Here is a 17089-nt window from a genome sequence, read left to right on the forward strand (position 1 = left end):
CATCTGATGACGCCAGGACTAAACATCTTGCGAGGGCACCCCAGTATTTCTTCAACATGGTTTTCATGAAGAAAAGCTGCTATAAACTGGTCTCCTGTTGATAATTCTCTTGATATCATAATGAAGCTTAACCAGTGGTGTACAACTGCTCTTGTACCAAAATTGTATTCAGGTTTTAGTCTAAAATATCCTGAGCGGCATGCACAAAGAAAAGTTATAAGTATTGCATGATGTTATTCTGCAAACAAAGATATATCTTTATAATGGTCTCAAAAAGCTGAATTTGTTTTTTCTCTTTCAAATCGCTAAAACCTGAGAGCACCAATAATTAAAAACAAGTGGCCTTTCTTAATCCGATAGTGGTGCATGTTCCATTCCAAGTTGGCTGTGATCTACCAGTATAATGTATGTAATACCAGCTACTTAGGTGTGCCAAGTAAACTCAAAATGAAGTGAACCACACCACCTGTCGCAGCTGAAGTCCCTCTTACATTTTGGCAAATACCCGCCGATACATGGGAGGAAATCTTTGACTTTGATGTACGTGGATTCATTCAGAAAATCAATCGAATAAATTTGACAATAAAGTGACAAGGTCTGTAGAAGAATGAAGAGGATACTGTGTGTAATTTTAGGTACGTATTCTAGCTTTGATTTTCACTTCTTGACCTCTTGAATGATAAAGCCATTGAGAACAGTAGTATAAATTGAAAGTTATGCTACTTGATAGGCCTACATAACCAAGGATAAGTGCAGAATAGGCAAGTCTTCTTTGATACCAGCCCACTATTGTTTATAGAGCTCATAATGTCCCAGTTCCGAGCCAGCATGATATGATTTGAAAGGCCTACTCACTGAGGGCACAGATAGAGAAAAGTCAGTCATGATGTCCCCAGGTTTCAAATAAAAACAGATTCTAAGGGGGGGGGGGGGTGGGTAACACTCCTGATTTAAAAAGACCCTATCCCGATTCCTGATAGACCGCCACGGCCCAATCTCCATGCAACCTACCGCTCATCCCAAATCCTCACTAGACAAGGGGGGTCCTTTCTGAATCCAGACATCAGTCATGTCAGTACCCTGGCATACCTAAAGAGGCTATTCCCCTCGTATTATGTTCAGAGTCCATCTGTTTGTCACTTGATGTAGAGCTAATTCAGATTTCTGGTCTCAAGAAGAAGGTTAAGGCAGATAAAAGCCACATCCTTTTGATAGAAGATTTCGATATCGTGTTGTGACTTTTTCAGTTCTAGGTCTGTTGATCCATGGGGCTGTCTCCCACAACTTGCACCCATACGGCAACTTGGGAGTGAGTCTTTTCGAAGATATCGGTGCAATTCCAGTGGCAGACAGAATTGGGGGTGGAGAGGCGGAGAAGCTGTTTGCATCGCTGGATCAGAAAGTTGATGACCACCGAGAGCAACCCTACTTGAGCCCGTTTGAGGACCTCGGAGCGTCTGTGAAAATCTGGTAAGCGCTATTCTCCAGCTGTTCAGGATGAGTTGGCTAATCAAAATAAGTTTTAGACATCTTTTTCACAAATGTTCCTTGTCAAATCAACAGTCAAATCAACTTTCTCGCCTTACAATGACTCGATCTTGGTGAAATATATAGTTTAGCAACAGTAAAGCTCAACTCACACACAATGTCTTTTGCCTAAGCATATTGAAATCAGAAAGGTTGTTTATTGTATAATCACTAGATGTCATTGACTGTCATATGAATTATTGATGGAGTTTTGATTGACTGGGAGACAGAAATTTCCCAAAAAGGTAAAAATTGTCAAAACTTGTTGATTTCATTGGAATGCTCATGATTAACACATTTTGATAGTATCATTTGTGTCATAGTAGCTCCTAGCATAAAGGGATAGGGCTCTTGCTAATGGATTTCTGCTATTCGTCCATTTTCTGGCTGAAACTATTATTGGTTCTGATGATGATGATGCTGTTGATGATGATGATGGGAGTTTGAATGTGGATAATGTGTTTCTTTTTAAGAGTAGCCTCATAGCCTAGGGGTTAGCACTGCTGGCTACCACACAACGGGGCCCGGGTTCAATCCCAGGGCAACCCAGGTTTGTATTTCTGGATGATCCAGCGTGGCTTTAAAAGAAAAAGATTCCTGGCTCTGCAAAACCATTAGTGGCTCATGATGAGATAAATTAGCATAGGTCTGTCGGATGAGAGTTCAATCTGTGGTTTCTTGTGCTTGAGTGCCTATGGCAGGGCAAGTGAAAGATCCTTCATGGGTGGACAGAGGTATATTTTCCATAATGCCAGCAAAAATCCAATAGGTTTACAACACTGGTAATTACGATGATGATGATGATGATGATGATGATGATGAGAGTATCGATGTGGACAATTCCGTAAACGGTTGACATGTTTTACTCTGTTATTCTTCCAGGGAAGGAGATGTCAAATACCTCAACAAGCCCAAACATATGAAGGCGTGCGTCATGAAGTGCGGGTTAAATGCAAAGTGTATGGCAGACTGCATTGAGGATCGTATCAAGGAAAGCCAGTGTCGCAAGGAGTGCACCCCTTGGCCATTCATGCCTACGTGCAGCAGGTTCTGCCGCACGTATCTCAAGTGGAAGGGAGGCAAATAGGCCCATGCGGTTTCATTCTGGATTGATGCACAGGAATAATCTGTTCAGACAAATATGTCGATGTCCCAAATCATTTCTTGGGTCGGCCTTTTGTCCACCTTTTGAAAGTTCGGAGGAAGGCCAAAAGGCGTAGCCTCATACTTCAGACTGCAATGACATTCGTATGATATGTATAATCCAACTCGGGACATCTACTTTTGGCAATAAAGGATTTTTTCACAATTGTGCTGTTGTGTATTCATGTATTTCCGACTGTGTGCCAGTAGCAAGTGACATTTACAAAAGGTCATGTCTATCAAAATTATAAGATAAGATAAGATAACTGCGTGGCAATTAACCCCAGGGGGTGACTTTCTATATGGCTATCACAGGCAAAGTGGTAGAAATGGCAGGGGGTATTTGACATAAAGCAACATATCTGTCATTGGATAAAAGATAGCCGTAGATGCACTGTGCGTTTACGGTAAATATGTCGGCTCAAAATGGACCTAACAATAAAACTGCACAATCAGCACTGCGGTAGCCGGGTTGAGCGAGAGTGCAGGTTTTATTTATTTCTATTGGTGGGAGGACTTGGTGTGATTTTTGTTGTCCCTGAACATCAAAAAAAGGCCCTTTCTCCTCTAGATTCTAATTTTTGGCTAAAATCACGGTCAAAAAGAAGTTTTTTGTGACTTCTGGGGATGGTGTTTGCCCCCCTTGACCCCTCCGCCCCGGCTAGCTATGCCCATGTAAGGTCTCCTCTCGTTGGAGACCTGGTGATTATTTCTTCTCCAAATCGCAACTACGCCACTCTTTCAAAGTACAATGACCTGTCAAAGGTCCCTCTGTCAATCAACTACTGCTTTTTTCCAAATTTCCATTGCTTTTTATGTTTTCTTATGCATTTGACATTTCCTCAAGGGCCACCCTCAACTTGAAAATGAGGAAACATCCCATGTTATTTGGGTATACTTGAGTACAAGTGTGGGGGCAACTGTCTCACCTTACACCAGTGCACTTGCTTCACTCATAAATCCCTTAAATACTCGTCATATTTGAAGTCACGAAATCTTCAGTGCATGCTAATAATGATTAGAACAAGAAATACAAATGTTTTTCGAGTCTGTATCAGTGCAAGTCTGTGGTCATGTATATCATTTTACATCACTGGCAGCATAAAGATATGGCGTTGTTTAACATCTTGAACCTCTACGAACTGGTGTGGGTTTCATAAGGTTCCTTGCTCTTCCTTTACCTTCCTTTACTGCTTAAAAAGTGGGGCAGGAATTCGTTGAAGAACTTGGGAGTCGGTAAAAAGAGAAATCGTACCATCATTGTTCAGTTGCTGTGGTCCAAAATGCCCTCAACACAAACAGTTGGATCGCATGATATTTTCAAGTGTGGAATTAGGTACCTATCTTGTCTTATTTCTTCTAATGGGCCTCCTTTTGTAGAAGATATTGGTTCATGTCGTTTTGTGTTTCCAAATATGGAATGTGTATGTGGAGATTCGTCACGAGACTCGGGCCTTGTGTTTTAATAGTTCAATAGCTCTAGGTGTATTTACATTAATTGAACAGTAAAATCTCAGATTCAATTTCAAATCTTAAACCAACGCACCAGGCCTTTAAAATGCCAATCTTCTTCAAAACTATTATTGTATTTTTATTGTTCACTGCTCTCCCACAAATCACTGTCTAGATGATTGCTTATGTGGTATTTAAATAGTATTTTTAAAAGTGGTTGAATGATCAGTTGAAATATGATATTGTCGATATGGCCTCGGTCTTACTCACCACAGGCCCAGTACAACTCAATATTTGGATATGGGGCTCACAAAGGGAAACTACTTTATTACCCCCTAATTTTTGTGGTTTTAATGTAATTTTATAATGTTTGAAATCAATGAACGGTAATTATAAATTCTAATTCTTTTCATGCTTAGTGGCTTATGACGGTGAATAAAAATGCTTAAATCATAATTTCTAGCTGTAGGCCTTTAAAAAATCTGAGGAACGAAGTGAGAAAATCGGACACTGCTAGGTTTAATTTTCATTTAGGTGGGGTTTCCCTAAGGAGCCCAGTCCATTAAACCAAGACTGTAATATCAGTATGTAGAACAAACAAATGTGTACAACGTGTGTAGAAAATGTATCGCCTATATCTGTCAAGTCAAGCTGAGACTAAGAGTCTGCTTCAAGCTAACTTGAACAAAGCCATGTATTGATCTGCACAGGCCTATGCAAGGTATTATTAGTATAATTAATCCCAAATACACTTTTGAGCTTTTAACCAGTCAAGCGTCCTGCGGTATCAGGTCAGTCGCCTACCGTGTCAGAACGATTTGTGCTGTAGACGGACATTGTCACTACGTTAAACGCTTCGTTTGGGATATAATCACGCGCGTGTTGGATATCAAAACTTTGACAGCATGAATCGAGATTTTCGTATCGTGATGCAGATGTTTTAGATTTGTGTCCAGTTTTTTTACCCCTTTTGTTTCAAGTCTTGGATGCAGATGGAGTATTTCGATTTGTTTTTAGATGACAGGATGGAAAGATGAGTTTAAATGGTAAGTTATGTATATTTTCATGTTTGTGCTTTTGTGATGCGAGTTCAGCCCAATGCCCTCAGTATGCTTCTTGATGTACTCATCAGCAAAGACTTAAATCATAATAAAACAGGAGTTGCTTTGTTCTCCTGACCAGGTCTGGAGGCTAGTACAAGCCCCGCTGTTGGGCGAGACTTTGGGCAGGTCACATGCATTGACATATATGCCTAACTGAGGTATAAGTAGGTACTGGATAAAACGCTTAGGTCGTCCGTCTTTTCTTAAGGTCCCAGGATAGGCCTGCAGGTCTAAGGTCAAACAACCTCTACCATTGTTCATATCTGACTATACCCCAAACTTGAAACTAAAGAGACTAATTACTGCTAGGGGTTCAGAGGAGTTCTCATTTACATACTTCATATATATACTCTGTCTTGAAAGAACTGCACACATACCAACACTACAGGTTAATTTAAGTGCTCATTCTTTAAAAAGAACACGGGCACCAATATTTTTAAGTGTGATGGCCGGATCAAAGTCAAGTATAATTTGTGGTGCTAAAAAGCCTATAACTTGATCTTCATAACTCAATATTTTAGTTTTAATTTCATATTTCACACAGAATTTCCTTGACTAGGTCAGAAATTACCTTTCCAAGGAATAAATATTTTCAAATGAAATACAGGTGTAAAACTCTGCATCACAAGACTAAATAGTCGTATTGTTGGTTTAACTTTTAAAATGCTTTTAACTTTCCGAGGGTAAAATATTCCAACTATATTTCCAATGTAACATTGCCCAATGAAACCTTTCAGCCATGTAGCGTTTCTTTCGTTGGCAAAGATTACTCAATATTTCGCATTTAATGACACCAAAACCAACGCTTAGTTGATGGGATTATAGCTATGAAAAAATTAAATGGAGCTGGTGCCGTATTAAAAAATAACAGGTCGCAGATTTTGTGCCGTTTGGACAACATTTGTGATCTCACCACCTTGGGTTCTCCTGAAACTTTTCAGGGGACCCCAAGGTGAACTCATACTGTGCAACATGTGATCCTTCAAACCAGTGTCAGTAACTCCAGGATTAAGTGTATTGCTCAAGGACAGTGAATCAGTTTGTGGATCGAGCGAGAGACCATGACCTTTGAGTTATGAGTCCAGAATCCTAAACACTACCCCACAGATTCACTGATAACAGCTAGCAATAGTTGTTTGACTTCAGAGAAGGTTTAGGGCTTTGCCCACATAAAGCTACAATAATTTATGATGGTAAACAACCCATAGAAATGATCACATCAATTGAAATGTTTTTATAACAATTTTTTCCCTTCATATAAAAACTATAATCATCAAACTTGACCTCGATTTCACTTGAAAGATATTGATACAAATTCATCCAAACACGGAACACATAATTCATTGATCGACAGTCACAAAGAGCATGACAAAAGATATGATATATTTTTGAACTCTCCGTGCTTGTTCTGTCGATATGCTACAAAGAAATTTGACAGAAGTTTTGATGGAAGCAGATTAAACGTGTGCCGAAGAAAAGAAGTGAAGTTTAGGCGGCGTATTGAAGTGAAGGCGGTGACATCGCAGGACAACTGTCATGTCTGACATTTGAAGTGGATTCAATATCAACTTCCAGATTTTACAATGCTATTAGGCATTTTTATATCATGCTGGTTCAATCTGGATCGTGAATATTGTTCTGGCACGACTTTTTTTATTGGTTGGTGCTCAGGTTGCCTCACCTACAAAACCCACAGTTTAAAAATATTATTTTTGGACGGTCTTGGATTTTCCAACCCAGAATTTTCAAAAACGAAATGAAATGAAATAAAACTTTATTTTTCCGCCCCAATCTCCACCACCATTGATCTGGGTACATCTCATGGTCTCTTGGTCTGATGATACAGGCCAGGCAGCCAGGGGTGTAGCTAGCAGAAGGGGGGCAGGCGGGTGGGGTGGGGGGGGGCTAATGCTCCTAGCCCGAGAAGGGTTTAGGTATAGTCACTATTCTTGTTGGTCCAGGCAATATCATACCCAAAAAAGAACATTCCGGCCCTTGAGAAACCTTCCTTTTAAAAATATTTTGACAGCTAAAAATATATTTGACATAAATCCAATTAAATTAAGCCAAAAACAGCAGCCATACCATTTAATCTTTGATATATGGTCAATGATTAACACTAAAGGTATTGATCTTTAGTCCCAAATAAACGCAGGTGTACAAATCGCTTGGAAAATATTTATCCACCAAATGTAAATTTGAGGTATTTAAATACAATGGTACAAATTGTGGGGTTATAAATTAACACAACAGTGCGCCGGTAAAGTTTTAGTTTTTCGTAAATTGGGCACGATAAAGTCTCGGGCATGGTTTCGTGGCTGGTCAGGGGCACAACAACATAATCAGTGAGAGAAAAATTATACCGTGTTTTGGTATTGAAAAAAATTGGCAAGAAATCAGGGGTCTTGGTGTGACTATTTCTTTGGCCTTGTGGCGGTAGGGGCCACTCTTCATTGGGAACTGAAGCTATTGGCCAAAAAACCTCATGAAGTACAAGCTCAGCTAGCAGGGGGGCAAATGCTCCACCAGAAAAAATGTGTTTTTGACCGTGATTTTGAAAGTGTCATTTTGCCCCCCCCCCAAGATTAAAAAGCTAGCGACACCCCTGAGGATGCATTAATCCCGTTACATACAATCCTGTTTGCTAGCTGTTGGACAGTGCAAATTGCCATCTCCTAAGCACTCGGGCACTAGATGGGTTAACTAGGCGGACATGTAAATTCTTATTGAGATATTCTGAGATGCAGAAAGATCATATCTATTAATGTATTTCAATTATTGACCATAGAATTTTGAAAATACCTGCAGGGTATTTTTGTGTGCACTGTCTGAACTTATGGATATGAAATTTTGACAATAGGCTTGGCGGAAGTGTCATAGGCCTTATTGACAATGCATAATCAGTCGAATTTGATGTGATTTGTCTGGTATTTTTTACAATTGAGTTGATTAGCCGATGATTTGGGGTGGTAAACTATTGCGATTGCATGAAGATATTTCAAACATGTTGATTTGGATAAAGCCAATTCAGGAATTTTACAAAAAAACTACCAAAAGTACCGACTGTCTAATTAATGCAGATATTATTGGGCAACTTAAATTACAACCGCCCCCACCCCTTATTTAATGTATTTTAATGTGGAGCGGTATCTAGGATTTTGGTCATGGAGTGGGCATAGCACTGACTACTTTTCACCATTATTTGTCTAATATCTGCATGAAAAACACACTTATCCCTGATATATTGGAGGGCCCTGCCCTGGCTAAACCTGGCCTTGTAATTTTCTGTGTGGAAAGGGAATCATGATGACTCGTATAAGGCTTTTTGAGGGACAGTGGATCTGAAGTGCTCAGGCCGTCGATGCAGAATGTGGTGTTGTAGCAAGTTAGTTGTACCTATGGACAGAACCATGAAGGCCTGTAGAATATGATCGATAAATATGCCATCATATTCCTTATATCTGCTTATAGAAGTCAATAATTTGCAAAGTTATGCACTAAAGTGTGACTTATTTTCACACTTCTGTAAATGATAGGAATGTCTTAGGGACCATAAATCACACATTTGGTTCCCACTGTATGACACTATAACTTTTCAGTCCATTGTAATGAATAATACAATAACTAAGCTATATGATAAATAGTCTATATCATAGTATATGTAATTATACCCTAGCTTTACCGACCTAAGACCACAAAGTCTACACAAAAGCCAGGCCACAACATGATGCCATTGGACATATCGGTATCAGCAGCCAATTGTCTATCCAAATTGGGCATGCTGAATGGCAATATACACGATCATGAGCATATTTTGGGCCCTCACCTTAACATTCAACAGTCATCAATCGGTGAAACAAGAAACTTATGACTTGGACATTTTGCTCGAGGCTGTCCAAAATAGGTCCATAGGCCTACCCAGTTTAGCAGTTCCCGAACACCCTGACTAAATATGCTGTAACTTGACATTCACATGTATCAGTCATTGAAATTTATATTCAGGACATCTTTACACAATTAGAAAGTTTCAAATTTCAAGTTCAGTTTTTTTAATAAACTTGGGGTAGGCCTCTACTATTGAGAGGATTGGAATCGTTGAAAATGAACCGCATGCCTCAACCAACCGTCTGTTTACACTTGTCTTGGGAATCCCAACAAATTATGTCACATCTTTTTTGAAAAAATTTCGAAATATATATGATTGACAGGTTTTTACAGCTCTTTGTGATTTCTTCACATGTCTATGGATATGTTCCAAACATTTTGAATGATCTGATGTATTCAAGATGACTAGACTAGACTTGGCTTCCCGCCGGTTATTCAATGTGAAGATCAGCTGGTGTTTAAGCTTCAGCTCAAGGTGTTGACAAAGTGGTCTAGGGTGGCAAACTCCTGATCGAGAGAAAGCGGGTATGAATCCCTTGGCTTGTCAAATGGGAATGATTTATATTAGACCTGGCTGCAGTTGGATCAGAACTTCATGTCTAGCTAAATGTTCTCCAAGGGGAACTTAGTCGTGGCTATAGTGCACTCAGAACTGCTGCAGGGCTGCTAATATTCTAGGTGACCTTGCTACAGTGCGCTCAGAAGTGCTCTAGGACTGCTAAAGTCCTCCTAGGGAACCTTAGCCCTGGCTAAAAAGGATCAAATGGATATGCTGCATGAGGAGGGAATGAGAATGGAGTGGGTTGCCCATGGCCAATTAGTTGGCATTTAGTCCTTTTTGGTCACGAATAGGGCAATGCAAGTTAAATCCACTAGGCTTTGGTATGCCTCATTTACAATGTCCACATGATCAATTATCTTTCCAGTCAACCTTTAATTCGTCTGGTGTAAAGTTTGTTTTGAAAGATGAACAATTTGGCGTGAAATTTTAACCAGCTTAATGATGGTCTATTTAGGCATTTATTTTGACTTTGGATTTGCTTAAGCTTGACCTTTTGTAGCTATGTCTTGTCAAGTTAATCTTCTTTGGACTGATTTGAAGCCATCATACACACATTGGCCCTTATTTGTCCAACAATCTCTCAAAAAAGGTGAAGATTTTATCTCATTTCTTATAGCTTGATGTGGTCTTTTGGGAAATCAAACTTAGAATGTAAGAATCATCAGTGTGGGTATCAGCATTAACTCAGCACTCATCTTTTAACGAAACTAATTCATCTCCATATTGTACAAAAACAGTGCTGTTACATGTTGCACAGTGTCATCCATCTTACATGGACTTGATGGAAGGTAAAAAACATTCTCGTATGAAAAGCTTTCTTTGCCTTGCCGTCAATCTATATACAATATACTTCACAATTTCAAAGCAATATCTCTCAGCTATGGTGGTGCAGTGTATGGCCAAACATACAACCCACTTCCCATATTTGCTGCAAATGTCTATTTACCAAAGGATTTAATGCATAGTCTGATATTCCATTTACTAATATTAGAAGTGGATTTGGTCTTTTTATCGTATTTGCTCCAGGGCTGGATGAAATGTTAGTGTTGTGTTATGGACTAAAACGCATTTGCGATCTCATCAGGAGTAATACTTGAACATAGGTAAGCTTATCCAACTTTCCGTACGACAGGTTTTGGAGATGTGGTATCTCATCCTGTGCTCTAATCCTGCGCTGTGGAATGGTCTCCCCAGCATGTGAAACTTTCTCCAGACATTGACCGCCTCAATAGTCTGTTGTTTCCGGATCACTTTGTGGCTTTGTGCCTTGATCAGGTTTTGAAAAGCTGCTACACAAATATCATCATAATTCTTATCACTGTTGTTGTCGAGTTGTGTTCTTTTAGTGAAAAAACACTGAAAGCATCATTCTGCCTACTTGCTACAGGGGCAAAACATCCAAAGGTGTACAGAGCCATTGTAAGAAACCATAGTGAGATAGAAAAGACCCCTGTCGGTGTCTTCTATAACTTATTCTGTCCTGCCTTGCATTGAGGCCATTGGCAGGAACGATGAAAATTACCACCAATAAAAACAACCTGATTAGTGATGTTGGTCCTGAATTCCCAGAGCTCCTGTCAGTGTGCAGTATAGTAATAAACCACAGCACTGACTTTTGTTCTGACAGTGGTCAATATACTGTGACCATCCAATATCAATATCATTACCAGGGTTTGGTTGCCTTGGCAAACTATAACGATCAGGTGGTAGGTGGTGTTTTTTCTTTGCAGAACTCATACTGTCTATTCAACTGAGGCAGTGGTAATGTATTCATGTGCGACATTGTGATGTGGTACCAATGCTTTAGAAAGTTCGGGATATCACACAGGTTGAGTGCTGGAGTGTGAAGAGTCAATTCAATTGGATGTGCTTTCATTTTTGATAAAATAGGATTACCCTGATGATGCTGTGATGAGGTAGTGATAATCTTTCAGTGGTATAGTATAAGTATAAAATCTGTGGATATCATCTAGTATTCAATGAACTGTGGCCATGCCAGTGATTTCGAAAGTTGGGGATATCACACAGTACATTGAGGTTTTTGTCAAATTTGGCCATCATGGTAGGTGTGTCATTGCAATTGCTGTAAAGGTTATGGTGCCAGGGCTTCTGAAAGTTTTTGGATATCGTGGCCATATTGTGGTGATACTATGTAGCTAGCTCTAGCCTATTTCAACCTCTTTGATTGCATCTCAATTTCTATTCAGGACCTTTTATCAACTGCGGCAGTTGTAACAAGTCGAGGACAGTTTTTAAATTTAAATTCGTTTCATATGATTTATTCACTGGTCCATTCCTTTGGGAATGAACCTGAAATATTTGATGGTTCAATTCAGTCTTATAACCTCAAGTCACCAAGTGGGTCCACATATCTTAGCATTTACGTTGTCATGTCCTCAGTTTAAACAGATCACTGGTCGGTAGTTTACAAGTGCAAACATAAAACACTATTGTCATGCCAGTCAGTGTGGTTGAGCCCCCCTGGCACTAGGTCAGTTGTTCTTATTCATCTTTCCTGCATGACGGGATTTGTTGTTGTATTTGGTATAATGTGCAGTAAAACGTCTCCTATTAGGACTCTCTCAGGACGGACAAGTGCTGTCCTTAAAAGAAAGCTGTCCTGATTAGAGAGGTCGAATTGGATAGAAACAACCAATTTGGGACCATAACTAGTGTACCCAAAAGAGAGGTTGTCCTTAAAAGAGAATACCCACAGACCTGATTTTGAAGTCAACGTCCATCACATCTTTCAGGAGTGTTCAACGACTCATTGATTGACTTTGCGGTGGAGGGATGCGTTCTCAGAAAGAAGGGCTGCACTTCCTCAAACCTGTCATTGCCCCCTGAGTACCCTTCGCTTATTTTCAAAGTTGTTCAAGCCTTCAAGAGAGGTGCTCTACAATGCACAACTTGACAAGATTACTTACCCTATCGCCTGCCGACAATGCCCTGAGTGATGACCAGAAATGATTGTAACGCCAATCACTTAAAATCTCTTTAATTCATCTGTGGGGACCAACAAACCCTTTTGAAGTTTGACATTTAATTGATCCTTAAAATCGCCTCATTTAACAGCAGTTCAGACCCCTTTATAACCGGGAGTGACTTCTGTCATCATTAGTGGTTTCGAGATGAAAGTCTTAACCTTAGGCGGTTTATTGCATATTTTTACAGCCCAATTCTACATGCAGTTCATCTTGACACGAGGCTGTGCACTCCTTTAACAAAAGGAAGCATGCCCAAGCCAAAGCTGTCGTAGTCGTCCAATGGTATCACGGGGGCCTGTCGCCTCTGAGGTTCTGAGTGTGATTCCCTGACTGTCCTGGTTTGCTCGAGTGATGGAGAGGGTTACTTTCTTCAACAATGTAGGTTTCCTCCTGTTGGAGGGAACCTGTAGGAGGGAACCGGCCAATAGTCCAAATGTTAAAACAGCCAATAATGAGCGAAGTCAGCTTACATGCTCTTGGCTCAATATTTTCTTAGCGTCACGTGTTACACTTTCATATCCTTTATCCACTAAGTCTTCCTTGCCTTCATATTTTTTACTTGGCAGATCAAGCAAACAAAAAACTGCATTTAAAATGCCGAACTGTTCGTATTACTGTTCGTGACAACTTTCTGTGGACATTTTTCTGCACAATTTTTTTTCAAGTTTACCGTATATGCACAAATGTTGACTTATATGACTGCACATGGCTGAACACGGGAAAAGGCACAGTCAAGGAGGTCTCCAAAGAGCTGAGGACAAGTCAGTTGTGACATGATTTCAAATACACCTATGGCTATGTGTGCTACAAGTCATATGAACTTCTGGTACAACACCCCTACCCCTCCTTCTCTCTCATCTGTTGCTATTGCCAGCCGAGTAGTGCTAACTACTCCTGATTCCTTCTTTAATGTTGCATGGTCAAATGGGGCCACATTTGCAAATCCAGTAGAACGTCTCTATTAACGGGTCACATGTTTGATTTAGAGGTGTCTTGATTACCGAGTTCAAATTCAATAGATTGGAATGACCAATTTGGGACCAAATGCAGTGTCCTTAATAGAGATGGTACTTAATGGGGAGGTGTCCACCAAGGGAGGTTCCACTGTATGAGAATTGACCAAACAAATTCTACCAAGACCAAACTGTATAGAAGTGTGTTCAGACAACATTATTGTACCATAACTTTCAATCACATCCTTACAGTATCTGATCCTATTGTTCATGTTCCTCTGAAAGAGATGCCTTTATATGATTACAAGATTCTTTAGTCGTGATTATAAAGGACTCTGATGACAGATTATGGTATATTTGAGACACCTTTTGGTGACTTCGTGTAACTATATCTGGCCCAATTGGCTCTGGTTTGTGTAGTCTCCCTTTAATTCGTTACATTTACCAAAGCATTAGATCACTTTTGGTAGACATCAATGGCATTGATCAAAAATAAAATCTTCCATGGTTTGTGTATCCTGTTCTCAGAAGTTTTCTTGGTAAAAATTGACAGTATATAGGCCTAATTCAGGTTCAGAGCTCACATATGACATGTACAGACTATAAGTGTGGTAATTTCTGATTAGAGTGATAGTTGTTGCTACATTTCGGACATAATTCTTTAAAATAGTCTTTTCATTACTTATTATTTTTCTATTTGATTCTATGCAGATAATGGGCAGATGATGGTGTTTACGTTCTGGTAGCTATGGCAACCACAGAGGCCAATCACGGAGAAGACTTGAGGGTTCCTGATGAGGATGTAATATTCATTAACCAAAAGGTAACTTTTCTTGCTTTAGTGTTTTGGGGGCCTAGTATATGTAAATTAGCTGTGCCAAAGGTACACTTAGTAGGTCGGGTGACCACGGTAAACTTTTAAGTAGGTCAATTTGGATATTTGACCTGCTGACTTCCAGAGTGCAAGCCATGGGGGGGGGGGGGGGGATATTATATGACCAACATCTTTTAGTCATTTGAGAGAAGATTACTTTAGTGCAGGAGTTTGAAAGGCATTTCCTTGGCAAAGGCCTGGATGTCTGATTCAGATATGCACCAGGATGTGACTTGGAAACATTTTGACAAAAAAAAAGAACTTTGGCTTGAAATACAAGATGAACCCTTTTATTTGTTTGTGTGAAAAAAAAGGGTTCAAATTAGTCAGTTCCTTAAAATTAGCTTGCCTGATTTAACAATACAGACAGATTCAAACGATCAGGACATTCACTTATTGTTTTAATGGAAATTTAGTGCTTTTATTTTGAAATTCCCTTCCGGGGTTATGACGGTGCAGTGTTCTTGGTGAACACTCCCTGGGAGAATCCTTGATCCCTTGAAAGTGGACTATTTGCATTACGATGGTTAAAATTTATCATTTTATAAAGTCTCGATCTGCGATGAATCATTGTAAACTCTGGCATTCAAAGGTAAATGTATCTATCTGAAACAGAATTCTGGCTTTCAACTGCAAAATATCTATCATGGACAGACATCAAGAGGCTGTCAAGAAGAAAAACCAGTTGATTAGGAAAAGTGAACAAAGCATTGAAGTCCGCCAAAATAAAATTCATAATTCAACAAATTTCAGATGCTTTTGCAAACCTTAAAAATCACAAGGCTTGAAATTTTGGCAGTTAACAGTATGTCTTTCTGGAAATTCTCCAAGGGGGCCATAGCTAAATCTGAAAACATTATATAGAGTCATGATCTCCACTAAATTTTTCTAATAAATCATTGTAAGTTGGCGACTAACGACGTCTTTTATGGTCATAGTACACTCAGACATGACTTCTCCTAAAGCCGGACGTCACTTCAAAACGTGCTTCCGAGCATAACAGTCGATGATCTAGGCCCTTCACCAGAAGGAGCTTTCAAATTTAAATTCTGTTTTGGTGGGTGTAGCTCTTCCATTTTGGTTTGCACTCCAGGTTTTCTTTAGAAGGCTTTTTCATTTTCCTTCCTTGGAAATGATGTCCTATCTTTTTACTTTCAAAGCATCAGCAGCTGAACCTTATGTAAAAGTATCGCCTCGATATTCGGTCACGCCGATTATAATGACAATTACCGAGGGCTAATTCCGCCTTCAATATCAGTGGGAGTGAAAACCTTAAATCCACCTATACCAAATTGGAAACATTTCAAACGAAACCTTTAATCCTGTTAACAGTATATCTTGCCCATTTATATTCAAATTTCTAGGTATTGTACGAATTCGTTGTAGGCCTACGTGACATTTATGGCAGTAAGTCGAGTAAAATGGACTCAGTCAGTCAAACATCATCTGGGTGTCAACTCATAGCCCCAGGCTAATAGCTATATATCGGAGATAAAATTTCACGATTTGAGTTTTTGATGAAAATAAGCTATTTCATCATACATATTCTTACGAATTTCATCATAGGATTTGTTGAGGATACATTTGTTGCATTATTTGCCAACTTTGAGCATCGATCTTAAATTTGGTGAAGTTAGTTTCATTTTTGAATTTGTGATAGTGTTATATATTAAAGACACTAGACGTGTTTTCAGGACTATTTTATTTGGCGATAATCTCGTTCGGAAGAAACAAAGTTAAGTGTGTAGTCCATGGAGTGCTGGTCTTTGCTATTTCATGCTTTTAGATGCTGATGTACTCCTATGCTTGGCACCTGTGATATAGCTGCAACCGGCTGGAGTAAATACTTATATTTGAGTGAATAGACCTAAATTGGGGTCACAAATTTTCTTTGGAGAAGACGCAGCAATCCATGTTGCTTAGACTGCATGACGACTCAGGCACAAAATCTTCTGTGATTTTCACACCGTGGATAAAATTTTACGCTTTAATCAATATTTGAAAGGTCAAAAACATTATATGACCACACAGCAGTCTCCTCTGGTTTTGAGAGTCGGTCTGTTCTTATAGACATGATTGATGGAATCGAACCAGCTCTGAAGATGAGGGATCTGGACTTCTTTAAGACAATGCCTTCACAATTGGATAGGGCGCCATCTTTTAGCAGGGTGAAAAAAGTAAGTAATCACTTGTTTAAAGGGGCAAATTAGGCAAGGTTAAGGTGGGGCCAACAGCCCCCTGGAGGTCTCCAAAGAATGTATTTTGGTGTCCTGTCATCCCTCCCCCCCTCCACAGGACCATAAGGTAAATATTACCCTAATATTGTATCTTTTTTGGCCAAGACTGTCACATGTGACAACCTAGTGAGAAGATTTGGCACTATCTGTTCTGGCACATGCTGGGCTATGCCATCCAAACTGTCTGAAAACTACACTTAATCATCCTTTGACTGGATTTGACTTTTCACCTCCGGTTTCTATTCATGTAATGATTAATATTGGCCATTGAGATTTTTATCACCTTAGTTGGCGTGGAACTCTGAGATGTTGTGCCCTGAGTAAACAGATTATGAAATGAGAACAGGCCTTTCAATGACAAGATCT

At 39.6% G+C, this 17089-nt stretch overlaps 2 protein-coding genes across 5 annotated transcripts in view; both read left to right on the plus strand.

The window, feature by feature from the left end:
* Positions 1-574: 574 nt before the first annotated feature.
* Positions 575-2794, plus strand: LOC135500032 (uncharacterized). The gene is made up of 3 exons (XM_064791195.1): positions 575-635; positions 1248-1470; positions 2410-2794. The coding sequence occupies exons 1-3, from the start codon at positions 608-610 to the stop codon at positions 2612-2614; spliced, it is 456 nt and encodes a 151-aa protein (XP_064647265.1). The 5' UTR covers positions 575-607; the 3' UTR covers positions 2615-2794.
* A 2146-nt stretch (positions 2795-4940) lies between these two features.
* Positions 4941-17089, plus strand: part of LOC135499486 (uncharacterized) — a 33351-nt gene continuing 21202 nt past the window's right edge. The window contains exons 1-2 of one of the 4 annotated variants that reach the window (XM_064790254.1): positions 4941-5168; positions 14324-14435. In XM_064790254.1, the coding sequence (XP_064646324.1) occupies positions 14361-14435 (75 nt within the window). In that variant the 5' untranslated portion in view covers positions 4941-5168; positions 14324-14360. Of the gene's footprint in view, positions 5169-11363; positions 11589-14217; positions 14436-15914; positions 16664-17089 lie in introns of those variants that run through there. The other 3 variants (XM_064790256.1, XM_064790255.1, XM_064790253.1) reach the window with 3 other exon arrangements.

The sequence above is a fragment of the Lineus longissimus genome, chromosome 15 (genome assembly GCF_910592395.1).
Source record: "Lineus longissimus chromosome 15, tnLinLong1.2, whole genome shotgun sequence".
In the NCBI taxonomy this organism is placed as follows: Eukaryota; Metazoa; Nemertea; class Pilidiophora; order Heteronemertea; family Lineidae; genus Lineus; species Lineus longissimus.

Bases quoted from the DNA above. Each gene is read 5' to 3' on its own strand.
- LOC135500032 (XM_064791195.1), top strand. From the start codon at position 608: ATGAAGAGGATACTGTGTGTAATTTTAG. The intron at 636-1,247 runs GTACGTATTCTA...TGACTTTTTCAG, and splicing joins GATACTGTGTGTAATTTTAG to TTCTAGGTCTGTTGATCCAT. The intron at 1,471-2,409 runs GTAAGCGCTATT...TTATTCTTCCAG, and splicing joins GGAGCGTCTGTGAAAATCTG to GGAAGGAGATGTCAAATACC.